Source organism: Podarcis muralis, chromosome 16 (genome assembly GCF_964188315.1).
Source record: "Podarcis muralis chromosome 16, rPodMur119.hap1.1, whole genome shotgun sequence".
NCBI lineage: Eukaryota > Metazoa > Chordata > Lepidosauria > Squamata > Lacertidae > Podarcis > Podarcis muralis.
This window is the reverse complement of record NC_135670.1, coordinates 11,851,703-11,866,428: the sequence shown is the minus strand read 5'-3', so window position 1 is coordinate 11,866,428 and position 14,726 is coordinate 11,851,703. Positions and strand designations below refer to the sequence as shown.

Here is a 14,726-nt window from a genome sequence, read left to right as displayed (position 1 = left end):
GCAAAGGAGGGCATAGGACCAGCGTGTGTGCTGCGAGTCTGTGAGAGTGCAGCATTAGATTCAATTTGCATATTTTATGTCCATGTTTTTTCACATAAGCCTTCACAGAGCTGCTTACAGTAACTTAATGAATGCAGATATTATTTGGAAACTGATCACAATCATTAAGCAATGATTTGGTACAGGCAAGCTAACTATGATTACAAAAATAAAAAAATGAGCAGAGGCAGTTAAAAATAAATAAATAAAGAGGGGAAGAGAATATGGAATTGGGTGCAGAATTCAGCTGTTGTTGTCCGGCTGTGTATACACCACAGATTTCAAGCAGTTCAGGACAAGACTACAGTGCTGTTTCCCACAATAATTTTAATTCATTAGCCCAACAAGATTAATTATTGCTGCTTTGGACAAATTGGACCCTTAAAAAAATGAAAAACCCAACACTTTGACGCTTTCGGGCCTATGTATGGATAGTGTTCTATTTATCATCAATCCTTCTATTTCCAATGTTCCGGCAGGAAATGGCGCTTAGGTAGTCAAAACAGCTCCACCCCCACATAAGGGAAGGGAGCAGGAGCAACAGGCTTGGGGGGACCCCAAAATTTCTCAGAGTACAAACAATCTAAAGGGACAGAAAACCTGAAAGTGTGGGGGCAGGGAACACTCTCCCAAACAGCTCAGCAAGGACTAAGTGTGCTTAGTAGCTATGGAAAGCCAACTGACCACTGAGGGTGTGGGCAGATAATGGGGGCAGAAAAGTTATTTAGGGCAAGAAAAACTCCATTTCCAAAAACTCCTTCCCTGTTTCTATAATGCTCCTTAGGCTGGGTTTTTGCAAAAACCGAGGTTGGGAGAAACGTTGGGATCTCTGAGCATGCCACCTTCTCAGTTCAGGTCAACCACTTGTGGTCTTGTGCAGTTCTGCTGGATCAATTCAAGGCAGATCTAGTGCAGGTGTCCTGATGGGAAGCCCACAAGCAAGATGGCAGCTCTCCCCACTTCAGGTTCCTGGCAATGGGGATTCAGAGGCATCCAACTTCCAAATGTAGAAGGAGAACATAGCCATCGTGGTTGGTAGCCACTGATAGTCTTATTACCCTCTCTGAATTTAACGCTATCCAAGTTGGTGGCCATCACTACTTCTTCTGGGAGCAAATGCCATCGTTTTAAACTATGCGCTGTCATGGTGTGAAGAAGTACTTTCAGCATTAGGGCAGGGAGATGCTAAGAGGGCTCTGCGTTTCCATCTGTGTTGTGTTTACACACAGCTCCGAAACCACGAAGCTCTGCTCTCAAATATTTACCTGCAGCCGAGCTGAGCACCCCCACCAGCCCGCTCTGTCTGCCTCCCTTCCTATCTCTCCCTCCTTCCCCCCCTTCATACAACACTTAAGCACACAGCCTTGTTTATCCTACTGCTCTATATTCCTCTTTCCTGATCAAGAGATCCTTTGTCTCTCAACCTGCCTCTCTGCATGCCTCTCTGCCCTGTGTTTGCACTCATTACCACTGAGCCAAGCCTTCAGCAGGCGCTTGGTTTTGAGTGTGTGTGTGTGTGTGTGTGTGTGTGTGTGTGTGGCTAGCATCCAAGTACTTGGGGGATTTCCTCGCAAGAAAACTGAAGACTAGCTTTGGTAGATCCCAGGTTAGATGGATCTCAGGCTTGACCTGAGCCAAGTCCATCATCCAAAAGTTTACACGAGGCCTGCACACTTGGAATATGTCAAAGAATCCTAAAGGGGAGAGTGCCTCTGAGCATGCACCGAGAGCGAATCTTATACCACCAAGTAACCACCCTCAGGGAGGCTAGGATGCTAGATATTCGGACCAGCTTCAATCACATATGTTTCTTTTGAAAAAATTAAGTGCTGAGTTTGCATGGAGAGGAATTAGCTCAAGGACACCATGGGAGACAGACCCCACCAATCCTTTCAAAGTATCTGGGAGAAAAGCAAGGGCAAGGCACTTATCTGTGAACCAAACTGATTTGTGAACTGAACTGGGAAAGAGGGAAGAGTCTTTTGCTGATGAGTGGAGCCACAGAAGGAGAAAGTGACTCTTCCCTGGGAGCTGGGGCATAAGAAAAATGCTGGAGCCTTGTACTGGCGGGATGGGGAGGGGATGGAATAATGTCAGGTTGAGAATCCTTTTCCCAGTAGCCTTGGGACAGACAGACTGATAGGGTTGAGAAGGGATGTCCCTTTACTCCAGTTAGCCCAGTTCCCACCATCCATGAAACCGGTTCCTGCCCCCCTCACACACACACTCAGCGGCAGCGGCAGGATTTCACAACCATGTTGCTGAGTTGCTGTACTTTGGGCAAGCGGCCAACGTAGTAGAGGATAGTCAAGGGTTCCAGTTCATGGGGGACACAGCATGGGGCAGCCGAGGCCTCGGGGTTCAGCTTGTTGTACAAGGGGAGCACCTGCGTGATATTGGGATTGAAGAGAGAAGCCGTTAAGTTACATGCCTTCTTCTCTAGTTCTTTCCCTAACCCAGAACCACTTTAAGGATGACATGCTTTCTTCATTGCTGCCCAGATGCCTTGGACTCCTGTCTAGTGATTGGATTGGGGCAAACTGGATTCAGTTTACATTTAAAGGCAAATCTACCAAATTCACACTTATTTTAAAAAACAACAACATGCCAACCAAAACTCAGTGCAGTTCCCCAGCCAAGTAATGTGTACATTGGTGGGGGAGTGTGCATTTTTTTAAAAAGCATATATTACTAAAACTAACGTGCATTATATTTTAGGGGGGAAGAGCATACAAACTTGTGTGTTTTCAGAGAAATTCAAACTGAATTGCAGATGAATTTTCGTGAGGATTTCTTTCGCAAAAATGAATTTGCAAACTGATGTGGAAAATGTGGGGAACTGAACTGGAAAAATGAAATGGCCCTCCAAGTGTTGTTGGACTCCAACTCCCATCATTCCCAGTCAGCAGGGCCAATGGTCAGAGAGGGTGATGGAAAAACCCATCAGGATCTTAGTGCCAATTTCTCCTAATAAACACATTTTTTGTGCTATTTTGCATGCAATTGATTAGTGTGCAAATTTTGCAAACAATTTCCTGTAATAACATTTTTGCTTGTTATTTTCACTAATATTTTCATTTTGTAGGCATTTTTGTAAACATTGGATGGCGATCTGAACCACAAAATTAGGAGAAGCGAAGTTCTCATCTTTTTCAGAAAGTGGAAATTTGATAAATGTGGCAACCTAAATCAAATTTTCCCCATGTCACTATCTACAGGTTCCCTACCCCTTATGTAGCACATGACATTATATAGGGCCACCATGTGTTATAGGTCTCTGTCTAACAGTGAACTTAAATGATGAATGGCAGCAGGACTGGGCCCAAAAGGAACAATTCAGAAGCCAGAAACAAGTAGTAATATACTCAAGGGAACCTTAAGAAGCTCAAAAGTACAAAAAAGAATAAAAAAGCAAATGGAGCACTGCCACCCCCCAAAAAAGAAATAGCCTAAGCATGCTCAACAGACCTGGAATGTTGAGTATCATGGCACTTCCAGATGACCTGTTTATTGAACATTCATCCTGATTTGCTTGGAGATGATGTCAGCTATTTATTGAGCATTCACTCTGATTTATTCACAAGGAGGTTGGATAACAGTGTTTGTCCTACACTTTCTAATGCACTTCCCTTGTCGCAAAAAGTCCAGTCTTTTTGGGGAAGTAGGTTTGTTGCTTCCAGTCAACGATAACTGTACAAACTGAATTCTTGCCAATATCATGCCTAGCCCTGACCGGGTGCCAGGCGTGGAGTCCTCAGAGGCCAAACCAGACCAGACACCCCACAGGCCATGGACCTTGAGAAGCAGGCAGGGCCCCCTGAGTCCTGTGCCAAGGATCCCCTAGAGGGGTCCTCTGGGGAAGAACATCTGGAAAGGTCAGAGGTCAGAGGAGGTGAAAGGTCAGAGGAGGAGGTGGAGTCTGGTCCTTAAGAGTGCCAATGCCAGAAACTTCAGATCTAAGCCGAAGATCAATGGTCTATGGACCCAGAGTCAGCAGGCTACTTGTGAGTAAGGGATCTCTGCATCACAGGGGGTTGAACTAGATGACCCTTGGGGTCCCTTCCAACTCTACAATTCTAAGATTCTATGTTTCTACTCATGAGTAAACGATCCCTACACTCCTTCACTGCCAGCAGCTGTGGTTAGAATGTGGTTTAGGAGACCAGATGGTATTATAAGGCTTCCTTCTTGAACCTTCCAGTTGCTGGAAACAACACAGTTCTCTGGTTCCTCACTCCTGACTCTGCTTATTCCTCCTTGCTGTGCTGTACCTTGTGGACTACCCTGTGATATTGCCCTTGGACTGTTTCTTGACCTAGCTTCTAGATCCTGGCTTGACCTTCTGGATTCCCTGTGTTTGACCTTGGTTTGTTTGGGCTACACTGCACCAGCAACCCTGTCTGTGCTAGTGAGATACTTTGGTGAGAAGCTGGTATTTCAGAAACAAGGGCTCCCTGGAGTGTGACATCCGGTATGTGACTACATCCCACCCAAAAATAGAGACAGTCTGAAAGGGCCCATGTTTGGAAAAGTAAACTGTGAGGAGGGTAGGGATGGAATGGAATGGAGTATCCTGGAATAGGAGCATATTTTCTTGCAGGTCTCCATTGAGCTTCTGGCCCAACTTCACTGGCTGCCAATTAGCTTCTGGGCCCAATTCAAAGTGCTGATTTTGACCTATAAAGCCTTAAATGGCTCGGGACCATAATACCTAAAGGACCACCTCTCCCCATAGAGACTCTCCCAGACTCTGCATTCATCATCTGAAGCCCTACTTTGTGTACTGCCTCCACATGAGGTCCAGAGGGTGGCAACATAAGAATGGGCCTTCTCTGTAGTGGCTCCCTGTTCGTTGAATGCTCTCCCCAGGGAGGTTCGCCTGGTTCCTTGCTTACATATTTTTAGGCACCAGGCAAAAACAACCAGGCCTTGGGCTGATTAATATTCTGCAACCTTTTAAAATGTAGTTATTGTTTTGCTTGAATTAGTTACAGTCGTACCTTGAATCCCAAACGCCTTGGCTCCCAAACAAATCGGCTCCCGAACGATCAAAACTTGGAAGTGAGTGTTCTGGTTTTCGAACGATTTTCGGAACCCAAATGTCCGGTGTGGCTTCCATGGCTTCCGGTTGGCTGCAGGAGCTTCCTGAAGCCAATCAGAAGCCACGCTTTGGTTTCTGAACATTTTGGAAGTCGAACGGACTTCCAGAATGGATTCTGTTCAACTTCCAAGGTACGACTGTACTTGTTTTTATCCTGTATTTTATTCTGTGAACCTCCCTGAGATCTTATGATTAAGGGTGGCATAGAAATCTGAATAAAAAAAAATAAAAAAATATTGTAATAAATAAAATATTGTAACTCAGCATAGATCCATTAAAATTAATAACTATGGCTAACTTAGGTTGGGTCCAGGGGCCTACTCTGAGTAAAAATTAGTTGACTATCACCCTTTGAATTAATAACAAGTATTCTTTCTCCCAGTGAAAGAACGGGTGGCGCTGTGGGTAAAAGCCTCAGCGCCTAGGGCTTGCCGATCGAAAGGTCGGCGGTTCGAATCCCCGCGGCGGGGTGCGCTCCCGTCGCTCGGTCCCAGCGCCTGCCAACCTAGCAGTTTGAAAGCACCCCCGGGGGCAAGTAGATAAATAGGGACCGCTTACTAGCGGGAAGGTAAACGGCGTTTCCGTGTACGGCTCTGGCTTGCCAGAGCAGCGATGTCACGCTGGCCATGTGACCCGGAAGTGTCTCCGGACAGTGCTGGCCCCCGGCCTCTTGAGTGAGATGGGCGCACAACCCTAGAGTCTGTCACGACTGGCCCGTACGGGCAGGGGTACCTTTACCTTTTATTCTTTCTCCCACTCCATGAGGTTCTATGTTGGCACAAAGGGTGGTGGAATTGGAGATTCCAGGGGTAGAATAATAGATTTGGGGTTGGCTGCAGGCTGGGGATTCAGGGAGGGACACCCACCACCTGCCCGCTTGTGTGCCCCTCTCACCATGTTGTACTGCGTGTCCATGCTCCATACGTAACGGCAGCTCCCTGCGCAGAAATTTGCCTTGTAGCCTTTGGGCTGGTGGATCCACTTCCACTTCAGATCCTTGCGGAAATCAATGTACAGGGTGCGCAGGCAACAGCCCTGGTCTGTACTCCTGGAGCAAGATGGGGAATTAATAATAATAATAACAATAATTTTTATTTATACCCTGCCCTCCCCAGCCAAGGCCGGGCTCAGGGCGGCTAACAAGCAATAATAAAAACAAGTTGAATGAATACAACTTAAAAACAAAATTAAAATACAACATTAAAATATTGAAACATTAAAATATTAATTGGGGGGTGAGTGCGAGTGGAGAGAAGGAATCAAAAAGATGGGGTCCACATACCAAGTAAACCAGGAGTGGGGGCACTTCGCTGTCTGGCCCTCATAACTCTCTCCAAGCCACACCCCTCCCTGGCCCATCTTCACGCCCCAAATATTTTTGCCTAGCTAGAATGTGTCTGTGAACTCCGATAACACCCTTTTGCTTGCCTGAAAAGGGATGTGCTTGCATGGACGGGTGTTTGCAGAAAGTTACCTACAGTACACAGGCAAAATTTACATCTGTTGCCCCACCCATCTTTTGCCTCTGGCCCCGCCCACTGCTGGCATTGGGCCCTTCGGCTGGAAAAGATATCCCAGTGTAAACCAATGGAACTCATGGACACAGGATGCAACAGTGGCTCGGTCATGGGGGTGGGAGGAAGTAGGCAGCACCAGAAACCCAAAAGAAGCAGCAAATACAGCGCCCAAAGATTGCATCTTTATCAAAAACCGCCCTTGCAGAACAATGAAGTGTTCAGCCTCTGTGGGTTGAGGACAATGACAACCCTCCCTCCGGCTGTATTGATAGGACAACCTTATCCCTTGTCCCCCTTTGGGATAGGGTTGTATCTACTCAATTATAGAGGAGAGGGCACTCTACGTATCCTTAGAAGTGCTTTGCTTTTGTTAGAAATGTGGGGTAGAAAATTTTAAAACATATAAATGTTGACTGTGGATTTTATGCAGTTCAGTCTTAACGCAGAGCAGAGCAGACTCGCTTAAAATCAAGGAACATTACTAAATTGTCAATTTCAAAGGGTCTACTTTGAGTTACGGATGGGGAAGAGTTTAAAGGCAAACTTACACTTTTCCAAGCAATTTGCAAGCCATGGGACTCTGAATTTGTATTCTTAATTTGTATTATTTTATCCTGCCCATCTGACTGGGTTGCCCCAGCCACTCTGGGCTGCAAAAGATTCCTGCATTGTAGGGGGGTTGGACTAGATGACCCCCATGGTCCCTTCCAACTCTGTGTTGATACTATGGTTCTATGAAACAGAGCCATCCGTTGAAAGTCACGCTTCTCCAACTTTTGCTATGTAGACAAAGTGTGCATATAAATGCATATAAGAGTCAACGCAACAACATACAGAAAGGCATTATATCAGGGACATTACTTTGCAAAAATGTGTATATTAGGCAAAGCTTCTTACAAATGTGCATGTTGCAAGAAGAAGAAAAACCATGAACTGATGTGGAATTGTGAGAGAACCAAACTTAAAATTGGAAAAATGAGAAGCTGAGAGGAAGTGAAACTGACAGGTGCACCCATTCCCTACTCCAGGTACGACTTAGTTGGAGGCAAACCCCTGTCTGGCGTTTAATGAAAAGGCGTTGAAACAGGTGAAAAGAGGTGTTGTTGGATTTCATTTTATGTATGTATATAAATATATTTTAAATTTTATTTTCTCTTAGGTTGCCTTTTAGGGCTAGATGGGTGTTTGCTAAAGGAGGGAAGGGCCACAAGAAGATCAAGAGTAACCACTAAAGGGGTTTTTTTTCCTGCCACTGAGTCACTTCAAGAAGACATGCAGTCTCTGTATTCACAGCTGGGATCATTCTGTCTGCCAGAAAATGGGGGCTGACAGGAGATGGGGTGATCACTGTGCTCAGTTTTTGAAATCCAGGTGATCCCTTAAAAAGCACTGGATGGGCTGTTATACCCAGCATGATCACTCTCACTGAAGAGTGGAGATAGGCTGCATAAGGAAAAACCAACAAAATGTAAAAGGGTATACGGACTGTGCACCATCGATCAATCACTAAGGTCATTCAACCAATACCTTCCTCCTCCCCCTCCCTTCCCCAGCAGTCTGCGGAACTCCTTGAAACAAGGGGCGCTTCCAGGTGGCCAGTTTATTGAGCATTCCATCCTGATTTGTTTGCACAAAGTTTGTGGGGAAGACTGCTATTTATTGAGCATTCATTCTGATTTGTTTGCAAGGAAGTTAGGCGACATTGCACCAAGCATGTGTGAGTTCCGCCCTTTCCAGTACGTACACTTTCCCATCATTTCCCGCATAGTAAAAAGTTGAATTGGTGGCGGGGGAGGCGGGTTTGTTGTGCAAGAGCTCTAGGTCGGCTTTAATTGCACAGCCAGAATGTGCTGGTATGTGATTGAATGGCACCTGAACATGGCAGCAGGCAGGGAAAGCTCAGGGTATTAGGATGAGACAGAATCATAGGTTTGTGGAGTTGGAAGGGAACCCCAAGGGTTATCTAGTCCAACCCCGTGCAATGCAGGGATCACAGCTAATGATCATTGAGATGCTGATGCGGAACAAGTTGCCCATCCAAGGAGGAGAGCAGTTTAGGGTGGTTGGCAGAAGCAATGCAGAGACTTAAGATGAGGTTCTGCATTCTTAATACTTCCTAGTTTGCACTTTCTGAAACAATATGTGAACCAAAACACAGTTATCCTTCAAAACTGGAACTTCTCTGAATTTCATGGTGCAATTCTCCAGCCAGACAATATACTGTATACCCAAAAAAATGCATCTACCAGGGAAAGTGTGCATTAAACTGTATATATTCGTGAACATAATATGCAAAAATTCCTTGTGTTAGGGGGGAAATGCAAAAAAAAGAGCCTGTGTGTATACAGTGGTACCTCGGGTTACATATGGTTCAGGTTACAGACTCCGCTAACCCAGAAATAGTGCTTCAGGATAAGAACTTTGCTTCAAGATGAGAACAGAAATTGTGCTCCAGCGGCATGGCAGCAGTGGGAGGCCCCATTAGCTAGAGTGGTGCTTCAGGTTAAGAACAGTTTCAGGTTAAGTACGGAACTCCGGAACGAATTAAGTACTTAACCCGAGGTACCACTGTATTGTGAGAAATCCATGCTGTATTGACAATGAATTGATAGAGTCGTCCACGGTTCATTGAGACCAGCGGCACTTCTGGTCTCCCAAACCACAAAACACACACCCAACTGTTAGGATGTTTAAGGGCCCAACACAATGTTGATATCTCTGAAGAGCTTTGCTTCCTCACCTGGCACAGCTGGGAGTGTTGGCTGACCTCCGACGCCGTCCCTTGGGTGGGGACTCCAACCGGTGGGGGGGCAGCAGAGTGAGGATCAGGTGCGGAGCTTTGCCGCTGAGATCTGGGGGCCTAGCCCGCCCTTTCCAGGCTTCCTTGATAAGATCGTCATCCAGGCCTGCGTGTGTATAGGAAGGAGCTGCGTGACGCACAAATCCAGGGGTGGAGAGAGGGTGGTGCTGAAATCCCCACCCTGATGTCCCTGCCTATGTCCATACCTGCAAACCGAGCCTCCAGCTCCTCACTGTGGTTGGGGTTAATCGTGTTTCCAGCAGGGACGTAAGTGCAGCAGGGGCAATGCACTCCCAACTTGAAGCCCAGGTTTCTCTCTGGGGAAGAAGATGCAGAGAGGAGAATTAAAATGGAGAATTTGGATCTCGCCATCATAAAGCGCAAAAGCAAATTATGTTGACCGTGCTACTTCTGTGTGCCTTTTAACAGCAGTCTGGCCCACACTGTAGAAACTGAGCCAGGGATGCTTTTCCCCATCCCTTCATCTTGATTTCAGGAAATGTTTTCTCTGTGCCTGGCTGATGTTAAAAGGCACAGGTTCAAGGCCAGCACACACACACACACCATATGAGATGGCAATCCTATATGCCAGAGACAGTGGTGGCTGATGCCCATTGGGACTGGTAGGCTAAAAATCCGGGAACCCGGCAGTAGGTGGCGCCGGAGTCAATGATCGGCAGGGCCAACTCATTGTCCCATCTTCCTCCTCCCTGCTGAGTTCCTCAAAGGGCAACACTGAGGCTAAGGAGGAGGAAGCTGGTTGCAAATAAGAAGGCAGGCAGGTGAGGACTGACTGAGGGGCAGGCCAATGCTGGTGGGGCAGTGCCCATGGGCGTGGCCAAGGGGGAGCAGGGGGGCAGCTGCCTCTCCCCAGAGCAAGTAAAACAGTAGAAATACTTAACCAACTGACCAATCACATTGGTTCTGCCCTCCCTAACAAAAGTCCTTGACGTCCCCCCAAAAATCCTGGCTGCTCCCATGGCATTGCCCCATGTTCCCTAAATGACCAACCTCCACTGGCTAGAGATGGGGAACCTTTGGCCCTCCAACTCCAGTTTCTATCAGCCCCAACCAGCACAAACAATGGCAGGGCTCATATAGAGGTGGGGAGATGGTTCAAGGCTGGTAAAGGAACAGGGCGCTTCTCAGCTGAGATGAGTTGGAAAAGGAGAGGGTGTGCCTAGACGTGGTAGAGGCATCCCCTCCTCTGTTGCAGCAGGTTGGTGTGATGACGGCTTGGGTAGGAGTGAAGAAAGGCCAGAAATAATAATAATAATAATTTATTATTTATACCCTGCCCATCTGGCTGGGTTTCCCCAGCCACTCTGGGCGGCTTCCAACAGAACACTAAAATACAATAACCTATTAAACATTAAAAGCTTCCCTAAACAGGGCTGCCTTCAGATGTCTTCTAAAAGTCTGGTAGTTGTTTTTCTCTTTGACATCTGGTGGGAGGGCATTCCACATGGTGGGTGCCACCACTGAGAAGGCCCTCTGCCTGGTTCCCTGTAACTTGGCTTCTCGCAGTGAGGGAACCGCCAGAAGGCCCTCGGCGCTGGACCTCAGTGTCCAGGCAGAACAATGAAGGCTGCAGTTGACCACTAACAGATGTTGGGGAAATGGGGGCGGGCTGGGAAAATGCCAGGCAGATGGTAACCTTCCCCCTCCCTCAAAAAAATAGTAATAATTAAGGGTTGAATCCAAGTAAGTCCTGCTGGGAGGAGACCTATTGAAAATAATGGCCCTAAGTTCATTAATTTCAGTGGGATCTGCTCTGTGTGGGACTAAGGTTAGATACAACTCTGAATACTTTCCAAGTGAAGAATCTTCCCTCCATAAAAATAGGTTTAGGAAGAGAGGGGCTCTCACCTCTTTTATCCAGCCACTGGCTGACGGTATCTGTGACATCAAAGGACACCCACTCAGCCCTATCAGTCGGGTGAAACGTTCGACTTTCCACATAACGCTGGGTTGGTCCTGAAGGCTCTCTTGCCCGTATCACCTGGGGAGGTTTTTAATTTTGTTTCATTAAAATGTTACACCCTGCTTTTCTTCATACTGTCCCCAAGGCAGCTTATAAAATTTAAAACCAGAGGAAGCAACCATTTTGTTGGCATTTTATGGAGAAACGACCAGATTTGTGCTTCTCAAACCAATACACAAATTGTAACACACTGATCCTTTGAAATTTGCACATTTGAATTTTGCAGTGTAGTAGTTCTTTATCCAACCAAAAGTGCGGGGGGGGGGATGTATATTTTAGGGGGAATGCAAATGCATACATCAATGGAAAAAAACCTAGCATACAAAAATGCCTTCTATTACGAGTAATTGCAATTAAAAATGTGTGCACTAGTCAAAACTGCATACAAAAACGGTGTCTGCTAGAGAGGTATTCACAAAATTGCAATACGAAGACCTGTACTGAAGACTGTGAAAATGAGAACCCAAAAGAAACTTTCAACAATGGATTTGTCCCTCTCTCAGGCACTTTGGGGCTCTGACCTGATACAACTCCACGCGTTGCTCCACCACACTCGCTCGGGGGTTTGGGACCCTGTAGATGCGCAGCTCGGCCTGAACGAGGCTGCTGAGGTTGCGCTCAGCGCCCGAGACGTCAAAACGCAGAAGGCGAAAGAAGGGGCTGGCTTGGGTGCTAGCGATGGAGTCTGCAGAGAGGGAGGAGAACAAAGAAGTTGACAGTATCATCAGAGGAAGAAGGTAAGAAAATGACCACTGCTCTTTTAACCTATTTTCATAGACTCCCAAGTCCAAGCCTCTGCGGTGCAGGAACTGCAACGAAAGAATCCCTGGCAGACAGTGGCAGACCTACACTTTGGGGGCCCTGAAGCTTGAACTGTCATGGGATCCTCCGCAACCAGCAATGACGTCTGACGGGGTTGTTCCATGACAGATCACGACACCTTTACAACATCTGTACCACTGACTTTGGGGTTATTGAAATATATGCGCAAAAAACGAATCAATTTGAGTCATAATAATAATAAATTTTATTTATATCCCGCCCTCCCCAGCCGAAGCTGGGCTCAGGGCGGCTAACAACAATAAAACAGTACAAAAGTACAGCACAAACAACACTCTAAAATCATTCATTATAAAATTAATTCAAATCAAGCCACTGGCAACCATTGGGCCAGAGCTCCGCGAATAGACTCCACTCAAATTGAGTCTATTAGTTATTTTTGTTCTCCAACATATTTCTTAAAGATGCTTTAAAGGTCAACACCAACACTTTGAATTGTGCTCGGAAACGGACTGGGAGCGTACATATCATGACTCACCCTCCCAACAGACCTCTCCCCAGTCATGGTTGCTCTTGCCATCCTAACGGATTCATCCTCCCCACACTCTGAGCTTGACCCAGGGCCATGTTGGCCGCTCCAAGGCTCAGCCATCTCCCACCCCTTTTTCACGCCCCTTACTGTCAGCGTGCCCGGCGGGCAGCATGTCCACCCGCCGCACTTCCTTGGCATAGTACTCCTCTTCCTCACTGCTGCTGCTGGCGCTCCGTCCGCCGCAGGCCACCCGCTCCCGCGTCAGCTCCCGCGTGCTGTTGTACAGCAGCATCACCTCGGGGGGCGGTTGTTCGGGCACCCCTTCCTCTTCTTCGGGAGGTGTTGCCAGCTGCAGCTTGCTGAGGATTTGGCCTCGCACGGCCTGGACCCTCCTTGCCCGGGCTACCTCCAAGTCCAAGGTCTGGCAGGTAGAGAGTGCCATGGCTGTGCCACTGGGGCCCGCCACCAATGGCATGACCAGAAGCACCAGGAAAAGCATGTTCGGAGGGTGCCAGGTTCCACAAAAGCCAAAATAAGAGGGGGTGACAAAGGCTGCTCTAGGCTGGCAACCTAGCCCGCCTCAAGTCTGCCAGTTCTTCTGGACAACGCAGAAAGCCAGCCGTCCGTCCCGGTGGGGTTGGTCGCAGCCTGATGATGAAACAGTAAGTCTTGGTCCTCTCCCCGAAGGGGGCTGGGGAGCGTCTGAAGTTCTCCCGACAAGCCCACAAAGACTTGGGAAGTCTTGCAGGAGCCCAAGGGCTGGTGCAAAGCTGGCTGTAGTCACATGCAGCGGGCGAACCAGGCCACCTTCTCCTCTGCGCCGTCGTCGTATTTGTGCGCTTCCGTCTCCATCTCTCTCGCCTCAGCCCTTTCTGCTGGGCTAGAAGCAGCTGAAAAGAGCCAGGAGTTGCTCAGTGCTCTCTCCCTCCATCGCCTCAGGAAACTGGGAGAGCCACTCAGAGACAAGCTGTCTCCCACCCTCCAACACCCCCCTCCAATCCTTCCCACACATCCTCCACCCCCTTCCTGCCACATGCTTTCGCTCCACAGAGCCAGCATTGATCGAGAAGGGCCCCGGAGCCTCGCAAAGAGGTCTGGACCGTGCACCCTGCCCAGACGCACCTCTTCCCGGCCTCTCCCGCCGCATCTTAAGCCTCCCTGGCGTTGAGGTGGCTCCTTTTCACCTTCCAGATTATTGGAACGTAGGCCAAAGTTTCAAATCACCTTTTTCTTTCGCTTTGAGTCAGGAGCTTCAGCTGTTTGGGGCAATGGGGAAATTGCTGGGCAATTATTTTGGGTGGGAGGGGGGGATCCCCACACAAAACATATATAGATTAAAAATCTACCTATCCAAGTCCAGCCAGTTTAAAATGACTTGGATATTGATCCCACATGATCTAGGCACACACCCCACACACATGCATTCCACTGTTTCTCAAGAAAGGTGAGATGGTTTGCTAGTAAATTGCATGAAAGAGCAATTTCTTACTGAAAGGGAGTGGTGTGAGTGAGAAAGAACCTGTCAAGGGTTCTGGTAGCAAACATACCTTACGAATGAATTTTTGACTTTTTCACTCACTTACAAAACACAGACGCCTCTCTTTTCTCTGGGAGCCCCTCCAGACATTGTTTTTATTGTGCATTCATGCTGATTTGTGCTCATGATGGTACTGGGGGGGTTAGACGCAATCCTTCTTCCAATACGCTTTGCAACCTGCAAAAGTTTTGGGGGAGGCATTTATTTATTGTACTACTGAAATATAAGCATTTCTCAGCAGCATAAAAAAAGAAGCCATTCAGAGAACAAAACTCATCTTAAACCTTAAGCTAAACCCCAATACTACCTTAAAATGCCTGCTGGAATAAGAAAGTACAGTGGTACCTCGGGTTACAGATGCTTCAGGTTACAGACACTTCAGGTTACAGACACCGCTAACCCAGAAATAGTACCTCGGGTTAAGAACTTTGCTTCA

At 47.4% G+C, this 14,726-nt stretch overlaps 1 protein-coding gene across 1 annotated transcript; it reads right to left on the bottom strand.

Moving 5' to 3' along the window:
• Window positions 1-59: 59 nt before the first annotated feature.
• On the bottom strand, window positions 60-13,710 carry LOC114586591 (transforming growth factor beta-2 proprotein-like). The gene is made up of 7 exons (XM_028710220.2): window positions 12,901-13,710; window positions 11,963-12,126; window positions 11,327-11,459; window positions 9,664-9,774; window positions 9,398-9,563; window positions 6,035-6,188; window positions 60-2,425 (listed from the first exon to the last, which is right to left on the bottom strand). Exons 1-7 carry the CDS (start codon window positions 13,250-13,252, stop codon window positions 2,267-2,269), a joined length of 1,239 nt encoding a protein of 412 aa, XP_028566053.2. The 5' UTR covers window positions 13,253-13,710; the 3' UTR covers window positions 60-2,266.
• Window positions 13,711-14,726: the final 1,016 nt, after the last annotated feature.